This window comes from Phyllobates terribilis, unplaced genomic scaffold (assembly GCF_046119375.1).
Source record: "Phyllobates terribilis strain yellow unplaced genomic scaffold, ASM4611937v1 Scaffold_4__5_contigs__length_816908805, whole genome shotgun sequence".
Classification (NCBI taxonomy): Eukaryota; Metazoa; Chordata; class Amphibia; order Anura; family Dendrobatidae; genus Phyllobates; species Phyllobates terribilis.
This window is the reverse complement of record NW_027362764.1, coordinates 194,276,885-194,297,498: the sequence shown is the minus strand read 5'-3', so window position 1 is coordinate 194,297,498 and position 20,614 is coordinate 194,276,885. Positions and strand designations below refer to the sequence as shown.

The 20,614-nt window shown below is 40.8% G+C and overlaps 1 protein-coding gene across 5 annotated transcripts in view; it reads left to right on the top strand.

Annotated features, from left to right (window-relative positions):
- The window catches only part of NEK10 (NIMA related kinase 10), a 554,523-nt gene that overhangs the window by 321,421 nt on the left and 212,488 nt on the right, over nucleotides 1–20,614 (top strand). For 4 of the 5 annotated variants that reach the window (XM_073678014.1, XM_073678012.1, XM_073678015.1 and 1 more), the window contains exons 27-28: nucleotides 13,940–14,120; nucleotides 16,083–16,163. In XM_073678014.1, coding sequence (XP_073534115.1) covers nucleotides 13,940–14,120; nucleotides 16,083–16,163 — 262 coding nt within the window. Of the gene's footprint in view, nucleotides 1–2,214; nucleotides 4,271–13,939; nucleotides 14,121–16,082; nucleotides 16,164–20,614 lie in introns of those variants that run through there. The other variant, XM_073678016.1, reaches the window with a different exon arrangement.

Sequence of the window (20,614 nt, the reverse complement as noted above, 5' to 3'; positions counted from 1 at the left end):
TAGACGCTCCTAATCAACTCGTTACCTGCATTAAAGACAGCTGTCTTACATAGTCACCTGTATAAAAGACTCCTGTCCACAGACTCAATTAATCAGTCAGACTATAACATGGGCAAGACCAAAGAGCTTTCTAAGAATGTCAGGGACAAGATCATAGACCGGCACAAAGCTGGAATTAGCTACAAAACCATAAGTAAGACGCTGGGTGAGAAGGAGACAACTGTTGGTGCAATAGTAAGAAAATGGAAGAAATACAAAATGACTGTCAATCGACATCGATCTGGGGCACCATGCAAAATCTCACCTCGTGGGGTATCCTTGATCATGAGGAAGGGGAGAGATCAGCCTAAAACTACACAGGGTGAACTTGTTAATGATCTCAAGGCAGCTGGGACCACAGTCACCAAGAAAACCATTGGTAACACATTACACCTTAAAGGTTTGAAATCCTACAGTGCCTGCAAGGTCCCCCTGCTCAAGAAGGCACATATGCAGGCCCGCCTCAAGTTTGCCAATGAACACCTGGATGATTCTGTGAGTTATTGGGAGAAGGTGCTGTGGTCAGATGAGACAAAAATAATTGAGCTCTTTGGCATTAACTCAACACGCCGTGTTTGGAGGACGAGAAATGCTGCCACTGTCAAGCATGGAGGTGGAAACATTATGTTTTGGGGGTGTTTCTTTGCTAAGGACACAGGACTACAGTGGGTACGGAAAAGTATTCAGACCCCTTTAAATTTTTCACTCTTTTTTTCATTGCAGCCATTTGGTAAATTCTAAAAAGTTCATTTTTTTCTCATTAAAGTACACTCTGCACCCCATCTTGACTGAAAAAAAACAGAAATGTAGAAATTTTTGCAAATTTATTAAAAAAGAAAAATTGAAACATCACATGGTGATAAGTATTCAGACCCTTTGCTCAGTATTGAGTAGAGGCACCCTTTTGAGCTAATACAGCCATGAGTCTTCTTGGGAATGATGCAACAAGTTTTTCACACCTGGATTTGGGGATCCTCTGCCATTCTTCCTTGCAGATCCTCTCCAGTTCCATCAGCTTGGATGGTGAACGTTGGTGGACAGCCATTTTCAGGTCTCTACAGAGATGCTCAATTGGGTTTAGCTCAGGGCTCTGGCTGGGCCAGTCAAAAATGGTCACAGAGTTGTTCTGAAGCCACTCCTTTGTTATTTTAGCTGTGTGCTTAGGGTCATTGTCTTGTTGGAAGGTGAACCTTCGGCCAAGTCTGAGGTCCAGAGCACTCTGGAAGAGATTTTCATCCAGGGTATCTCTGTACTTGGCCCCATTTAAGTTTCCTTCAATTGCAACCAGTCGTCCTTTCCCTGCAGCTGAAAAACACCCCCATAGCATCATACTGCCACCACCATGTTTCACTGTTGGGATTGTATTGAGCAGATGATGAGCAGTGCCTGGTTTTCTCCACACTTACAGCTTATAATTATCACCAAAAAGTTCTATCTTTGTCTCATCAGACCAGAGAATTTTATTTCTCATAGCCTGGGAATCCTTCATGTGTTTTTGAGCAAATACTATGCGGGCTTTCATATGTCTTGCACTGAGGAGAGACTTCTGTCGGGCCACTCTGCCATAAAGGCCCGACTGGTGGAGGGCTGCAGTGATAGTTGACTTTGTTTAACTTTCTCCCATCTCCCTACTGCATCTCTGGAGCTCAGCCACAGTGATGTTGGGGTTCTTCTTTACCTCTCTCACCATGGCTCTTCTCCTACGATTGCTTAGTTTGGCTGGACGGCCAGGTCTAGGAAGACTTCTGGTGGTCTCAAACTTCTTCCATTTAAGGATTATGGAAGCCACTGTGCTCTTAGGATCCTTGATTAATGCAGAAATTCTTTTGTAACCTTTGCCAGATCTTTGCCTTGTCGCAATTCTGTTTTTGAGCTCCTTGGGTAGTTCCTTTTGAGCTCATGATTCTCATTTGGTCTGACATGCACTGTGAGCTGTGAGGTCTTATATAGACAGGTGTGTGCCTTTCCAAATCAAGTCCTATCAGTTTAATTAAACACAGGTGGACTCCAATGAAGGAGCAGAACCATCTCAAGGAGGATTACAAGGAAATAGACAGCATGTGACTTAAATATGAGTGTCTGTGCAAAGAGTCTGAATATTTATGACCATGTTATATTTCAGTTTTTCTTTTTTAATAAATTTGCAAAAATTTCTACATTTCTGTTTTTTTTCAGTCAAGATGGAGTGCAGAGTGTACTTTAATGAGAAAAAAAATGAACTCTTTAGAATTTACCAAATGGCTGCAATGAAACAAAGAGTGAAAAATGTAAAGGGGTCTGAATACTTTCCGTACCCACTGTACTTCACCGCATCAGTGGGAGAATGTATGGAGCCATGTACCGTAAAATCCTGAGTGACAACCTCCTTCCCTCCGCCATCAGATTAAAAATGGGACGTGGCTAGGTCTTCCATCAAGACAATGACCCAAAACATACAGCCAAGACAACAAAGGAGTGGCTCAAAAAGAAGCACATTAAGGTCATGGAGTGTCCTAGCCAGTCTCCAGACCTTAATCCCATAGAAAACTTATGGAGGGAGTTGAAGCTCCGAGTTGCCAAGCGACATCTTCAAAATTTGAATGATTTAGAGATGATCTGCAAAGAGGAGTGGACCAAAATTCCTCCTGACATATGCACAAACCTCATCATCAACTATAAAAAATGTCTGACTGCTCTGCTTGCCAACAAGGGTTTTGCCACCAACAGGGGCGTACATAGGAATCATGTGGCCCCATAGCAGAAGTTCTAATTGGGCCCCCCACTAAAAAGAAAAAAATCCCCCCCCCATAAGGTATGATGCCAACAAAAGTGCCCCCCCCAAACACAGTGATACGCCCAAGTTGAATTCCTCCACATGCGCAGTATAATGACCCTACTGTACCCCATCTCAACTCCCAGGGCAAAGTATGCTGACCCCAACAAAGTATGATCCCCTTACTGTGACCCCCTAGAGCTAGAGAGAATGGTAGGTAATAAGGGAGGGTGTTATACATAATAAAAGATTAAACTAAATAATTAAGGACAACGCTATACATAATAAGTGAGCACACTATATACTAAGGGACTGTGCTATACATAATAAGTGAGTACACTATAGACTAAGGGACTGTGCTATACATAATAAATGAGTACACTATATACTAAGGGACTGTGCTATACATAATAAGTGAGTACACTATATACTAAGGGACTGTGATATACATAATAAGTGAGTCCACTATATTCTAAGGGACTGTGCTATACATAATAAGTGAGTACACTATATACTAAGGGACTGTGCTATACATAATAAGTGAGTACACTATATTCTAAGGAACTGTGCTATACATAATAAGGCTACATTCTTGTATCTATGTGCAGTGTTGGTGTGCTGCCCTATTTTACAGACATATTGAGCATGTCCTTTTCTAATCCTCAAAATCGGATCAGAACAGGACATTCTCTGACCCTCACAGATCTCATTCTCAGATCCATGATTTTCATGAATGTGTGAATGGATCTATAAAACTCTACGAGTCCATGGACCATTCGATAAAAAAATCTGGACATTTCTCACACAAATGTGAGAATGCAGCCTAAGGGATTTTACAGACTGCATTATCACTCCAAGTCACACAGTGCAGATACAGAATAATATTTCCATCCAGGAACTTACCACTGATGTCTCATCTGATCAGAGACGGTTTCTGTTGTTTCTTCTCCATCTGGTCAGACCTTCATGTCGATATCTCCCAGCCACGACTCGTCTTGTCACGATGATCTCCAGCCTAGAAAATAGCAAGGTCACATATATTGTATATATACATGTGTCTCCCCCACACTGCGCCCCTGAATAGAGATATGTACCCCCCCACGATTAATATACTATTAGCCACTTAGCAATCAAAATGTAAAGTGATAAGCAGCACTGTGCCCCCCATTAACTATAATCTCCTCCGGCCAATAATATAAATTATTCAGTCTCTGTGACTCTCCCCAATTAACTGTAAGGCTATGTGCACACGGAAAACATGCAAGGCTTTACAGTACAAGCAAAGTGAAACCCCCATAATTGCTCTCTCCCAGCACCCCCATGATTGCTCTCTCCCAGCACCCCTATGATTGCTCGCTCCCAGCACCCCCATGATTGCTCACTCCCAGCACCCCCATGATTGCTCTGTCCCAGCAGCCCCATCATTGCTCTGTCCCAGCACCCCATCATTGCTCTGTCCCAGCACCCCCATCATTGCTCTGTCCCAGCACCCCCATCATTGCTCTGTCCCAGCACCCCCATCATTGCTCTGTCCCACCACCCCCATCATTGCACTCTCCCAGCATCCCCATCATTGCTCTGTCCCAGCACCCCCATCATTGCTCTGTCCCACCACCCCCATCATTGCTCTGTCCCACCACCCCCATCATTGCTCTGTCCCCATTGCCACCAGCCCCATCATTGCTCTGTCCCACCACCCCATCATTGCTCTGTCCCCATTGCCACCAGCTCCGTCATTGCTCTGTCCCCATTGCCACCTGCCCCGTCATTGCTCTGTCCCCATTGCCACCAGCCCCGTCATTGCTCTGTCCCCATTGCCACCAGCCCCGTCATTGCTCTGTCCCCATTGCCACCAGCCCCATCATTGCTCTGTCCCCATTGCCACCAGCCCCATCATTGCTGTCCCCAATGCCACCAGCCCCATCATTGCTCTGTCCCCATTGCCACCAGCCCCGTCATTGCTCTGTCCCCATTGCCACCAGCCCCATCATTGCTCTGTCCCCATTGCCACCAGCCCCATCATTGCTGTCCCCATTGCCACCAGCCTCATCATTGCTGTCCCCATTGTCACCAGCCCCATCATTGCTGTCCCCCACCTCCCCTCATTCTCCTGTTACTCTCCCCAGCATTTCAGTAAAAAAAAAAAATACAACTTACCTCTCAGCCCGCTCCCCTGCAACATCCTCCTCGTTCCCGGCAACTTTCTCCCTGACCCAGGCGCACGCTGCATGACGACGTCATCAAGCTGCGCGCGTCTGTGTCAGGGAGGAAGCGCCAGGCAGGAAGCAGAGGACGGATCCCTCCAGCTCCGCAGCGGAGCTGCAGGGATTGCTCCCTGCCCGCCGCTCAATATTAGCCGCCCGGCAAGGGCCCCCCTGACCCTCCAGGCCCCGGTGCAGCTGCACTGGTGGTATGTCCGCCCCTCGACTGCTATGAGGCCCCCCCCGGCTCACGGGCCCATAGCAGTCGCGTGGTGTGCCACCATTGGCGGTACGCCACTGGCCACCAAGTATTAAGTGTTGTTTGCCAGAGGAATCAAATACTTATTTCTCACTGCAAAATGCAAATAAATTTATCTAATTTATACAATGTGATTTTCTTGATTATTTTTTTGGGGGGATATTCTATCTCTCAATGTTAAAATTAACCTACCCTTAAAATTATAGACTGCTCATGTCTTTGTCAGTGGGCAAACTTACAAAAACAGCAAGGGATCTAATAATTATTTCCTTCACTCTAAATGGACTGATTGCTAGTGTGCTCTCACACTGGTTCCCATTGCCCATCTCCCCACTTTTGGGTGTGATTAAAGCCGGCAGCCTACTGAAGGCACTCATTGCTGTCATCTTAGTTCCCCTTCATTATTTTCTTTATATGCTGCAACCTGGTAGATTGTTATATACAGATCAAACAATTGCAGATTCAAGCCCTCCAATATGACTAAAATTAAGCTAAAAAGTGAAAAATAGTTTTTAAAAATATTCAGCATTTTAAAATATAAAAGTTTTGAATCAGCAACCCCCTTCTTTTTCTCTTAAAAAATAAAGAAATCTGTAATATATATTTGGTATCTCCCGTTCATGAAAGTTAATCAATCCAAATATAAACTTAATTAGCCGTAATCATACTGACTTGGAAAATCATGTTGCCAGGTCATGCTTAATGAACACCATTATAATCAAAGCACCAAAAAAAACAATAGCAGAATAGCATTCTTTTCGCCATTTCAAATCACTTTTTTTTATATTTTTGAGTACATTAAAATGAATGGTGTTGTTTAAAACTACAACTCATCCCACTTAATGCAAGCCCTCTTATGGGTATGTCTACTGAAAAATAAAACGTTATGACTCTTTGAAAAAAGGGAGGAAAAATCAGAAGTCAAAAAATAAAAATTTTCTCAGGTGGGAAATGGTTAAAGGGATTATCTACTATTGTGCAGCCTCAGTTTAATGAATTCAGAAGGCCATATAAAATAAAAACAATCGATACTTGTCTCTTGTAGTGGTGCCGATCCAGCGATATCGGCATCGCAGTTCTTGAAGAGGGACATGAATGGTTGTGTCACTTGCAGGCTGCACCAATAAGAGGTCGCTAATCAGCTTCTTCCTTTACTATTTTCTTTGAGTGGACTTCTTCCCTAATGGAATATTGATGAGTTGTATCCAAATAGCGGCTACCCATTGGCTGCAGCCTGCCTGTGACACAACCCTTCAGGAACAGCGGTGCTGACATCGCTGGAACAGCTCCACATTAAGAAGAGAGTATAATTTATTTTCATATTATGTGGGGGCCGTATTTGATTAAGATTTGGCTGTCTAGTAGTGGACAAGCCCTTTAAAGTAAGATAACGTTTCCATTAAGAAATGCACTGCAATACTGAAACACACATTTTTTGTTTTTTGTTCTTTAGTAAAGCAATTCAATTACATTTTTATTGCAAATGAAAACACAGGTCTGTAAACCTGTGTAAAAGTTTTGTATAAATCTGTATTACAAAACCTAAGAAGGAAGCCAAAGTTTGTAAAGTAAGGAGCTTCGACTCTGATATGTAACTATAAGTTGGACCAACAACAGTTCATTTCTAAAGTGTTAAAGGATGGGTTTGGGTTTAGGCTGAGTTGCTCTGCTTTAAAAGAATCTATAATTTTAAAATTATTTTGATGTTTTATTGCTATTCACACCTAAGTGTAACCAGAATTATGGTCTATTCTGGAAAAAGTTTTCCTATCCTGAACAGATTTAGAAGGAGTGCATATTGTGTAATAAACAATTATTGTTACCACATATTGTTATATTTAATTTTTCGTGTTATTACTAATACTGTTATCATTAACCCCTTTCTGCCGTATGACCTAATAGTACGTCATGGTGATCTGGGCCGATTGGACCAATGACGTACTAGTACGTCATATGGCAATCGCGCCGCACACAAGCGGTGCGGGGCGATCGCCGCCGGGTGTCAGATGATAGTCACAGCTGACACCCGGTACTATGTGCGGGGAGCAGTCCTGCACCGCTCCCGGCACATTAACCCCCTCAGTGCTGCGATCTAAGTCGATCGCAGCATTGCGGTGGCAAGGGGAGGTGATGGCAATACTCACTTCCTCTTCGGGCCTCCAGCGCAGTCTGCCGCGGCTTCCTGGATGTTGCCATGACGAGCCGATGTCGTCATGACAACATCCGGGTCACGAGACAGCGGGAAGATTCTTTGGGCATGCGCAGTGCATGCCCAAAGAATCTTCTCCCTGTGCAGCACTGACAACCTGTATAGCACAGGAATGGTGCTGCAGAATAAAAAAAGTGAAAGTCCCAGAATGGGACACAGAATAAAAGTCCAAAAAGTGTTAAAAAATGAAAAAAAAAAAAAATAATAATAATCCACGAAAAAATAAAAATATAATGTACCCATCAATAAATATTATTATGAAAAAAAACAACAAAAAAATAAAAGTACACATATTTGGTATCGCCGCGTCCGTAACGACCTGACCTATAAAACTGTCCCACTAGTTAGCCCCTTCAGTGAACACGGTAAAAAAAAAGATAAAAAACTAAGCAAAAAACAATGCTTTATCATCATACTGCCAAACAAAAAATGAAATAACACGTGATCAAAAAGACAAATATAAATAAAAATGTTACCGCTGAAAACGTCATCTTGTTCCGCAAAAATCAAGCCTCCATACAGCTCAATCAGCCGAAAAGTAAAAAAGTTATAGCTCTCAGAATGTAGCGATGCAAAAAAATATTTTTTTATATAAAATAGCTTTTATTGTGTAAAAGCGCCAAAACATAGAAAAACTATATAAATGTGGTACCGCTGTAAACGTACTGACCTGAAGAATAAAGCTGCCTTATCAATTTTACCACACGCAGAACGCCATAAAAAAAAAACCATAAAAAAAATTCTGGAATTGCTGTTTTTTGTTTATTCTGCCTCCCAAAAATCATAATAGAAAGCGATTAAAAAATGTCACGTGCCTGAAAATGGCACCAATAAAAACGTCAACTCATCCCGCAAAAAACAAGCCCTCACATGACTCTGTCGGCCAAAATATGGAAAAATTATAGCTCTCAAAATATGGCAATGCAAAAACTAGATTTTGCAAAAAAATGCGTCTTTTAGTGTGTGACAGCTGTCAATCATAAAAACCCGATATGAATCTAGTATCGCTATAATCAAACCGACCCGAAGAATAAAGTCATCTAATCACTTATACTGCACGAGGAACGGCGTAAAAAATAAACTCTAGGGTTAGGGTTGGGGTTGGGGTTGGGGTTAGGGTTGTGATGGGGTTGGGATTTTTTTCAAATGTAAAAAAAAAAAAGATGACGATATGGCGACTAGTGTTGAGCGCAAGTGCTCGCTACTTGAGTTTGCATCGAGTGCTCAAGAATGCACTGACTATCGCGGGTGCTCAAGTGACATGCTTGAGTCTCTGCCCCATATGCTTCGTGGCCAAAAAAACCTCACGGGGATTGCCTGCCATGCACGAGCGATCCCCGCATGTTTTTTTTTGGGTGTCTAATAACCATGAAACATGCGATCGGGGACTCGAGCTTGTCCCTCAATCATGCGCGATACATGGTGCATACCCGTGTACCTGATGCAAACTGAAGTAGCGAGCACTTGTGCTCAAGACTAATGACAACTTATTCAATATGATGACCTAATGTTATCAAATTCTGTGTCGTACCTCTGGATTCAAAGTGTTCACTATACCCCTTGATAAAATCCTTGAGGGGTGTAGTTTCCAAAATGGGGTCACTTGTGGGGGGTTTCCACTGTTTAGGCACATCAGGGGCTCTCCAAACGCGACATGGCGTCCGCTCTCAATTCCAGCCAAGTTTGCGTTCAAAAAGTCACACAATGCTCCTTCCCTTCTGAACTCTGCCGTTCGCCCAAACACTGTATTTTCCCCACATATGGGGTATTGGCTTACTCAGGAGAAATTGCACAACAGTTTTTGGGGTCCATTTTCTCCTCTTACCCTTGTGAAAATAAAAAAATTGGGGCTAAAACATTATTTTTGTGGAAAAAGTTTGATTTTTTTATTTTCACGGCTCCATGTTATAAACTTCTGCGAAGCACTTGGGGGTTCAGGGTGCTCACCATACATCTAGATAAGTTCCCTGAGGGGTCTAGTTTCCGAAATGGTGTCACTTGTGGGGTTTTTCTACTGTTTAGGCACATCAGGGGCACATCCGCTAAGTATTCAAGTAAATTTTACATTCAAAAAGTCCAATGGCGCTCCTTCCCTTCCAAACCCTGCCATGCACCCAAACAGTTGTTTTCCCCCACATATGGGGTATCAACGTGCTCAGGAGGAATTGCACAACAAATTGCATGTTGCAATTTCTCCTGTTACCCTCATGAAAATGCTAAATTTGGGGCTGAAAAACATTTTTGTGGGAGAAATGTGAAAATTTTATTTTTACAGCTCAATGTTCTAAACTTCTGTGAAGCACCTGGAGGTTCAAGGTGATCACCACACATCTAGATAAGTTCCCTGAGGGGTCTAGTTTCCAAAATGGTGTCACTTGTGGGGGGTTTCCACTGTTTAGGCACATCAGGGGCTCTCCAAACGCAACATGGCATCCGCTAATTATTCAAGCAAATTTTACATTCAAAAAGACAAATGGCGCTCCTTCTCTTCCGAGCTCTGCTGTGTGCCCAAACAGTGTTTTTTCCCCACGTATGGGGTATCTGCGTGCTCAGGGGAAATTGCACAAGAAATTTTGAGGTCCATTTTGTCCTGTTACCCCTGCAAAAATAAAAAAAATTGGGTCTAAAGTAACATTTTTGTGAAAAAAAGTTAAATGTTAATTTTTTTCTTCCACATTCCAAAAATTCCTGTGAAGCACCTGAAGGGTTAATAAAGTTCTTGAATGTGGTTTTGAGCACCTTGAGGGGTGCAGTTTTTAGAATGGTGTCACTTTTGGGTATTTTCTGTCATAAAGACCCCTCAAAGTGACTCAAATGTGATGTGGTCCCTAAAAAAAATGGTTTTGGAAATTTTGTTGTAAAAATGAGAAATCGCTGGTCATCTTTTAACCCTTATAGCTCCCTAATAAAAAAAAATGTTGGTTCCAAAATTATGCTGATATAAAGTAGACATGTGGGAAATGTTATTTATTAACTGTTTTGTGGGACATATCTCTCTGATTTCAGGGCATAAAAATTCAAATTTTGAAAATTGCAAAATGTTCAAAAATTTCAGCAAGTTTTTTTCACAAATAAACGCAAGTGATATCGAAGAAATTTTACCACTATCATGAAGTACAATATGTCACGAAAAAATAGTCTCAGAATCAGCGGGATCTGTTGAAGCGTTCCAGAGTAATTACCTCATAAAGTGACAGTGGTCCGAATTGTAAAAATTGGCCCGGTCATTAATGTGCAAACCACCCTCGGGGGTAAAGAGGTTAAAGGGGTTGGTCACTACTTTTTTATTGATGGCCTATCCCTAAGATAGGTCATCAATATCTGTAACACCTGGCACCTCCGCCGATTAGCTGTTACCAATGCGGGCTGGAAGTTCTCGGAAGCTGCCAGAATACAGCAGCACCATCAAAACTTTGATGGCCACGACTGCATACTGCAGCTCTAGCACTTATTAATTTATAGAAATGATGGAGCTGCTGTGTTCTGGCAACTTTTGAGAACTTCCATCTGCTGCGGTTGGCTTGACAACAGTTGGTCGGTGGGTGTGCTAGGTATCGCACCCCACTTATCAGATATTGATGGCCTTTCCTAAGGATAAGCCATCAATAAAAAAGTAGTGGCCAACCCCGTTATGCAAATAATTGAGGAACATTGATCTCTGCTCAACCTGAGTTGGCAAGGCTATGTTGCTTAACTTTATATAGTGTATACAGTACTATTAATGCACATTGCAGATATGCAAACAATACAGGTGAAAGATGCAAAAAGTCATTTAGGCACTGTGGTAAGCACTGCTACTAGAGTATAATCTAGTCATATTACTACAAAATGGTTTCCAATAACACTGACCTTTGCATGTTAGAGCTTTACCGTATGTGATGTATTTCAAGTTAGTTGTATAATTTCTTGAAGAGCTCAACAGGTTGGGATCTAATTTTTCTTTGTCCATTTTTATTTTTTTTTCCATTTCCATTTTTTTTACTTGAATGGAGATTTTACGTTGAGGCCAGCAGAACAACCCCATTTGCAGCCCAGATTCTCAAAAAGTTGGGACATTGTATAAAATGTAAAGAAAACAAATTCAAAGATTTGGAAATCTCTTATAGCGATACTTTATTCATAACAGAACTTAGAACAGAGATCAAAAGTTGAACTTTAGATATTTTTTTATGTAATTTTTTAAAAAATTATGTAATTTGAAAGTTGATGGCAGCTAAACATCTCAAAAACGTTGGGGCCGGGAAATGTCTACCATTGTGTAGCATCCCCTCCTCTTCTTACAGCAGTCTATAAATGTATGGGAAATTAGGAGATTAATTTTTGGAGTTTAGGAAAACAAATGTTATTTTTTTATGTAAAATTTTAGCTCAACAGTTCTGAGTCCTGGATTTTTTGAAAGATGTGGACTGAAGGCAGGTTAGTTTATCACCCCAATTCTTCTTTTGTGACTCTGAAGCCGTGCTGTTGTGATGAATGCAGTAGGTGGTTTAGCATTTTCATTGCTGATATATGCAAGGCCTTCTCTGAAACAGACGTCTGGATGAGAGCATGTGTTGTTCTAAAACCTCTATATACCGTATTTTTCAAACCATAAGATGCACTTTTTTTCCCTCAAATTTGGGAGGAAATTGGGGGTGCGGCTTATGGTCTGAACGTTGAGCTTACCTGATAGTTACGGTGGTGGTGGAACGGGATCGCAGGGCCCTCCGTTCCCTCTCTCCTTCAGGAACCCAGCGGCGGCAGCAGAAGAGGTGAGATACTGTGGACCGGTGTCTGGCTGGGGGCCAATGAGCGACATGGAAGAGCGGCGTGTGCGGCTTTCTGGTGTGCTCGGCCATCTTCCTGAAGATGTGATCTCCAGAAAAATGGCCGCTCGCGCATGCCCAGACTCACCGGGCCTCAGCCACCTCACCTCTTCTGCTGCAGCCACCAGGTTCCTGAGTGAGGGAATGGAGGGCCCTGCGATCCTGCTCCACCACCTCCACAACTCCTCGCTGCTGGAGCACCGGCTTCCTGAAGGACCCTGCCTCTTGTTACCCTTGCTCCACTGGTCATACTATAAGATGGACCCCCATCTTATAAAAAATATTTTTTTTCCTGTATTCCACCCCAAAATTTGGGGTACGTCTTATGGTCCGAAAAATACGGTAATAGCATTGACAGTGCCTTTCAAGATATGTAAGCTGCCCATGTCATAGGCAGTAATGCAGCACCATACCATCAGAGATGCAGGAACTGAGTTCTGATAACCTGCTGGATGGTCCCTCTCTTTTTGAGTCCGCAAGACACATTGTCCGTGATCTTCATAAAAAATTCAAATTTTTTGATTCATCTGACCACAGAGCAGTTTTCCATTTTGCCGCAGTCCTTTTTAAATTAGCTTTGGCCCAGAGAAGACAGCAACGTTTTTGGATTGTGTTGATATATGGCTTCTTCTTTGCATAATAGAGCTTTAACTTGCATTTGTTGATTACACAGCAAACTGTGTTCACAGACAATGATTTTTGGGAGTATTCCTGAGCCCATGAAGTGATTTTCATAACCGCATCATGTCTGTTTTTAATGCAGTGCCTCCTGAAAACCGATAGATCATGAACATCTAATATTGACTATCGACTTTGTCCCTTGTGTACATGGATTTCTCCAGAATCTCTGAATCTTTTGATGTTATTATGTACTGTAGATGATGGGATATTCAAAGTATTTTACTTTGAGAGACATTTTTCTGAAATAGGTTCACAACTATTAGATGCAGTTGTTTATACATTGGTGAACTTCTGACCATCTTTCCTTTGGAGAGACTCTGCCTTGATAACATTCTCTTATTATACACAATTATGTGACCCAGATGAAAATTGACCCTCTAGGTCTTTTTTATTAGTACCACTTACTTTTCCAGCCTTCTGTTAACCTTGTCCCAACTTTTTTGAGATGCATTACCTCCTTCAATTTCTAAATTGGTTATTTTTTTAAAATGAAATGGAATAATGTCTAACTTTCAACTTCTGATCTGTATTCTATGTTTTGTTGTAAATACACTATGGCTGTAGGAGATTTCATGGCATTCTTGTTTTCTTTACATATTTCACGTTCCAACTTTTTTGTAATTGAGGTTGTAGATGAATGAAACAGATTCTCATTCACAGAAATGTCTGCAATAAAAATCTGCCTAACCTTACAGTGCTGAGTGCATGACTTCTATCTATGCTTTCCTTGAATAATTCAGCCGTGCAGCACCCCTTCTTGCTCTGCATTCAATAGTTTTTCCTTGGGTTTTCCATGTAATATTTGTCTAGCAGTTAAAGTTATTTTTTTCAGAAGATTATGTTTTAACTGTATGTTATGTTTCTATTGATTATATGCCTACTTCTATTTTTTTTTTTTTTATTTATGCACATAAGAATGATGTAAACTATGCTGTCAACTGCAGTTGATGTTCTTTTAATTTGCATTTAACTCATTTTTTCTTTTTGTCCTAGGACCAATATGAGAAATCCAGCTTGAGCAGTAGCAGCAGTAGCAGTGGAATAGCAAGCTGCAAGAGTGACATTTCAGAGAATGCTTTTATTCCCCTGGGACTGTTGCAACCAAGTAACAGTGATAAAAGTTCTGATGTTTTTCTGCCAGACCACAGCTACTCCATAGACAACCTTGGTAAAGGTAATTTTCATTTCTTTTTTTGGTCAAGTGATAGTTTGTTTGAGGTATTCAATTTATTAAAGGGATTTCCAACTTCTCTTTAAATGCTTATCGGTTTTCTTTTGTTAAAGGGGTTGTCCACTACTATTGAAAATAGGCCAATGTATTTTTATGATGAAAATAAGTGTCATTGTAAATACCTTGCGCTGGTGTTACTGCCTGTGAGCGGCACTATCCTTGGCCGCTCACAGGCATCACTTGACTCCCCACTGATGTCACGTCAAGTGAGGCGTGACATCAGTGATGGGGTTCCCCTGGTGGCTGCTAGGTTGTGGGCGGGGTTACCCAGCACATCACACCTTGCATCCACCGAGCGCATTCCCAATGAATGGGGAGAGAGAGAGCGTGCGGTAGATGCTGGGTATGACGCACGGGGTAACCCCGCTCACAGCCCAGCATCCACCGGGGAACGCAGCACTCAGTCACGCCCGGCTGCAGCCGGAGCTTGCCGTGATAGCGCCGCTCACAGGCGGTAACACCAGCGCAAGGTATTTACAAAGAAACTTATTTTCATCATAAAAATACATTGGCCTATTTTCTATTGTAGTGGACAACCCCTTTAAAGGTAGCAAACTCAGCATTACTCACCTCCCTCTGCTCCATTGATTCCTCCTACTTCTGCTCCCGGTCTTTGCTGACATGCTGCGGTGATGACATTGGCAGAAAATATTCTAGATGTAGACAATGTTACAATTTTACCATAAATTGTCACATTTTATACTCCATTTCAAACTTGTATATCCAGTAACATAATATCTAAAAAGAAATAAGAAGTCAATTTAGGAAGAATTACGGTAATAAGACAAATGATTACTTTGAGCCAAAAAACACTTGTAGTCAAGGAACCTTATCCCCTTGTAGCCTTTCAACATTTTCTATGTTATCCAGCCTACAATCATGGAACCATCTCAACTGTATATATTATTAATGACAAATGACCACAATGCTTTTTCTAGTCTTTTAAAAAGGTTGTCCACAATTAGAAAAAAGTGTCTGCTTCTTTCTACAGAAACAGCATTATGTTTGTCCATGGACCGTGTCTGTTGCAGCTCAGACTTTTTCACTTGGTCTGACTGTCCGTGAGAAAAATTCCCATCATGCACTGTTTTTTTTCCAAGTCTTGAATGAGACTACAATTGTGTGAAAGGTCAAACTAATATAGTGTACAACCTCCCAATATTTATAAAGATTGGAGATGACATAATAAGAGAAATACAGATATATCAGCTGTTAGATGGGGGGGAGGCTTAAACTAATACTGACATGCCTATAAATAGTGGCCACACAAACATAGGCAAAGTACAGCACAAATTGGAAAGAACCTACAGAACCTACAATAATGTACAAACCACAAAATAATATAAAAGGACAAAAAGCAATGTAGATACCAACTTGATAAAACTGGACCCCAATATATGTTTTGCCATTGCTTCTTTCAGAGGGTACTGAGTTATCCATTTTTTCCGGTACATCACTCTTACAGTGTCTCATTTTATTTTTATAGGAAAGTATTTGCCCTTGATAATCCAAAAAACTTTAGAAACAGCAATCTGCAGTATAGATTGTAGTCATTTATCTAATTCAATCAAAAGTCCTTTCAAAGTATTCCTAAAATATTCATCACCTCATCTATTTTAAGATCAATGGGTTGTCAGTAGCATCTTTAAAAGCGGTCTTTATACAGATTAAATTTGGGGGGCTTCATTATTATGAATAGGCAATTATGATAAAGTGCACTCATTATTATAAATTGGTACCTTTTGTTTGATACAACATATATATAGATGAGGGCGTAGATGCTGTCTCTTTAAGTATTTGATACATGTACCCTTTCGTACCCTGCTATTAACTTTTATTCCTTATATTATACTGTGTATTTTTTATTATCTGTTTTATTCTACAATTTGTATTTTTTTCTATCAGATGTGTTTTCTGAACTTGAAGATGAACTAGATGCATCCGATCATTCAAGCTGCTCTAGCTATTTTAAAGGACCAACTACAGGTAAGAGCAGTGTAATTCATTTTTATAAGGGTTCCAATTTTAATGCAAAATATATCTAGCATATTTTTAATCTGCCACTAATTATTGGATTTGCCCTACTAAATGATGTATAAGAAATAGTAGTGATATTAGGATCTGCACATAGCTGACTCAAACGTTACAGTTATAAGAAAAACTAAGTACACCTGTGAATTGTGTGGTTTAACATAACAAGATAACAAGACATAATAATAATAAGGTAGGTCAAAGCAAATACTATAATTAACCGGCAAGCACTTGTGCACCATATCACTGGCGTCTCTGAAACAGGAATTCGCTCATCAGAGCACATGACATGTACATGATCAGATGATCATGTGATGATGGAACGGCACCGGAAAATGAAGCAAGCTTTCAAGAATGGCGCCATACTAAGGAAGGGAGAAATGCCCAAAGAAGATAGTGGATACAGGAGAAGGGAGTAAGTCAATTGGTACATATAAGGAAAGTGAGGAGGAGACGAGTGAAATGGTAAAAAAGAAGAAGAAATGTAGAAACAAAATGTAAATAAAAAAGAATACAATATAAAATTAAAGTCATTTTATTTGTGTAAAATATGTGATTATATGTACATATATATATGTATATATTTATATATATGTATAGGGTATGAACAAATATAGGTAAAAACAAAAAAAGTATGTTGATCATTTAAGATGAACAGTGACCGGAATAAAATATGAAATAGTGAATATAGTCCAATATGTTGATGTGAAGTAAAAAAGATAAGTAAAGATATATAGAAGATATGAATATAATTGTTTGATTATGAATTTTTAATTAACTGTCTTGCAGCAGGATTTACGGTATATAGGATTTGAACTCATGAACTTTAGCCTGAAAACTAGAATCTCTAGCAATGAGCCAAAGGCTACACTATATTTAAGCTAACAAAGTAAGTGTTAGGCGTCGGGTGTTTGCTGGATTCGAAATGGGTTCCGAACCATCAGTGGACTCTGTGGTCTCCCATTCCGGTCCAACTGGGCCTGATGCTGCTCAGCATCGTCTTCAGTCCCAACGCCTAGCTGGTGCACGAGATGTACAGGCTGTTTCTCAGGTCTTCGTTCCTAGCAATATGAAGGATAGGTTGCAGAGTGAGACAGGGCTGTTAAAGCATAAGTCCAGGATTCTCTCTACTGAGCATGCCTGTGACATGGCGGACCGTGATTGGTGGTTTGGGAGTTAGCTGATCTGGTGACCTGGCACCGCCTGATTGGTCGCGGGTGACGTCACCAATGGTGCGACGGTGGGCAGGGCTTAATCTTTAAAAAGCCCGCCCACAAACATGGCGGCGCGCTCTGAACATTGAACTGTGATGGTGTTGTGTGGACGCTTGGTCTCTTGGGTTCCACATGTACTTTAGTTTCTGGCAGGCAGGTTTAGTGGAAATAGGCAGGCTTAGATGAAATAGGCAGGTAGCTTCATCTGACAGCCTGGCTCTGACAAAAGGGTCGCCTTACACCCCGAGCAGTCTGCAGACACCCTATTCCCGGTACCACCTGTAAGCCATGTGGAGAGATCCTCCTCAGTCCGGTAGCATGCCGGCTGGGAGCACTTATTCGCCGGCGTGAGTCACACACGCATCCTAGCGCCAACTGTGTAGTCCCTGTGCTGCAACAGGACTACAGATATATTATTTATCACACATCTCTCGTGCTGTTAACGGAGATAGTGCGAATCCCTATTCCCGTTCCGGTGTGCTGTAACACGGAAGGGATTGTTATTTAAGTTGGTTGTTTTACTTTCTCACCCGGAAGGTGTTCGGCCGCAGTCCACCAGGCTGCATCGCGGGCCCCGGGTTCGGTTGCTTTCCATTATAAATAAAGTTGTTTGCAACCGTCCCCTTAACAGTAAGAGTGAAGTTAAATTGAATGAAGACTATAAAAATAATGAAATACAAACAATACAATTCAAGGAAAAGATGTAAAAAAAAGTGAAAGATATGAATAAAATTATGTGATTCTGAATATTTAATTATGGTAACAGTTTTGTAGTAGGTGTTATATAGGATTTGAACTCATGACCTTTAGCCTGGAAACTAGAAACTAGAAATGAGTTACACTATATATACAGTGTCAATCAAAAGTTTGGGCAACCCTGGTCAAAATTACTGTTACTGCGAACTGCTAAGCAAGTTGAAGATTAAATGATCTCTAAAAGGCCTAAAGTTAAGATGACACATTTCCTTTGTATTTTAGGCATAAAAATTGTATAGTAATTTTTTACATTTTAAAAATTACAAAAAGGAAAATGGGCCGGAGCTAAAGTTTGGTCACCCTTGGAAATTTGTGTGCTTAGATAACTTTGACCAAGGTTTCAGACCTTATGGCTTGTTCAATATCATTGTTAGGAAAGGCTGGGTGATACAAATTTCCCAGCTTTATAAAAACTCAGCCTCCTCTAACCTTGTGCCAAAAAACAGCAGCCATGGTTTCTTTTAAGCAGCTGCATAGCACTCTGAAAATTATGAAAATCAAAATGGTGGAGGCCCACAAAGTAGGAGAAGGCTATAAGAAGATAGCAAAGCATTTTCAAGTTGCCTTTCCTGAGATCAAAATGTAATTAAGAAATGGCACTTAACAGGAACAGTGGAGGTCAAGATAAGGTCTGGAAGATCAAGCAAAATTTCAGTAAGTGCAGCTCTTAGGATTGCGAGAAAGGCAAATCAGAACCCCCATTTGACTGCAAAAGACCTTCAAAAAGATTTAGCACACTCTGCAGTTGTGGTACATTGTTCTACTGTTCAAAGACACCTGCACAAATATGACCTTCATGGAACAGTCATCAGAAGAAAACCTCTCATGCGTCCTCACCATAAAGTTCAGTGTCAGAAGTGTGCAAAAGAACATCTAAACAAGCCTGATGCATTTTGGAAACAAGTCCTATGGAACGATGAGGTTGAAATAGAACTCTTTGGCCGCAATGATCAAGGTATGTATGGAGAAAAAAGGGCATAATTTCAGGAAACGAACATCTCGTCAACAATTAAGCATGGGGTTGGATCAATCATACTTTAGGGTTGTATCGCAGCCAGTGGCACGAGGAACATTTCACGGGTAGAGGGAAGAATTTATTCAATGAAATTTCAACAAATTCTTGATGCAAACATAACACAGTCTGTAAGAAAGCTGAAGTTGAAAAGAGGATGGCTTCTACAAATGGATAATGATCCTTAACACGTGTCAAAATCCACCATAGACTACCTCAAAAGGAGCAACCTAAAGGTTTTACAATGGCCCGCACAATCTCTTGATCTGAACATCATTGAAAATCTGTGGCTAGACCTCAAAATAGCAGCGCATGCAAGACGACTCATGAATCTCACATAACTTTTTCAAGGGAGAATGGATGAAAATCCCTGAAATAAGAATTGAAAGACTCTTGGCTGGCTACAAAAGCATTTACAAGCTGCTTTACTTACAAAAGGGGTGCCCACACTTTTGCATCGGACCATTTTTGTTTTTGTAATTTTAAAATGTAAAAGATGAAAATACATTTTTTTTTGCCTAATATACAAACAAAATGTGTCATTTTTAACTTTAGACCTTTTAGAGATCATTTAATCTTCAACTTGCTTGACTATTCACAATAACAGTAATTTTGACCAGGGGTGCCAAAACATTTACATGCCTCTGTAAGTGAGCAAAGTAAAAGTGAGATTAATGTGAATGAAAACTATAAAAATAATGAAATACAAACAATAAAAATCGTGAAAATATATAAATGTGTGAAAAGGACATACAAACCCTGACCTCCCCATTCAATCCTGCTCCCACACATGAGCAACTTCCAGGGGATTTTTTTTAGACTATATAATTTCCATTATTTTTTTTCAGGAAACAATATATGTACATAACCACATTAGTCAGACCCTGACCCCTGTCTTTTATATTGAAGTGTCTGAGCAAAGGACATTGTGAAAGAAGGCAGAGCAGGGTCAGCTGTGACATCGCCTATTGTGATTGGTAGATCCTGTGTTATCAGCTGTTTATAGAGGTGTTACTTGTCATTGTAATTCTGCCTGTGCTGATAAGGAAACTGTTGTAAACACTTCCTGAAAATACTGAGCAAGTTTGGCTTGTTGGAAAGAGGAAAGGCTCTTCTTTCTAAAAAGAACATTGCAGCAAGGCTAAAGTTTACAAAGTTACATCTGAACAAACCTAAAGACTGGAACAATGTCCACTGGATAGACAACACCAAAGTGAGGTGTTTAGCCATATAATACCTTGTACCGTGTTTGTCGAAAACCTAACATATCATATCAGCACAAACACCTCATACCAACTGTCAACTGCGGTGGTGAAGAGATGTTGATTTGACAGCCACAGGATCTGGGCACTGTGTCAACCTTGAACTCCTCTGTATTCCAAAGTACTCTAGAATCAAATGTGAGGCTACCTGTCCAAAAGCTA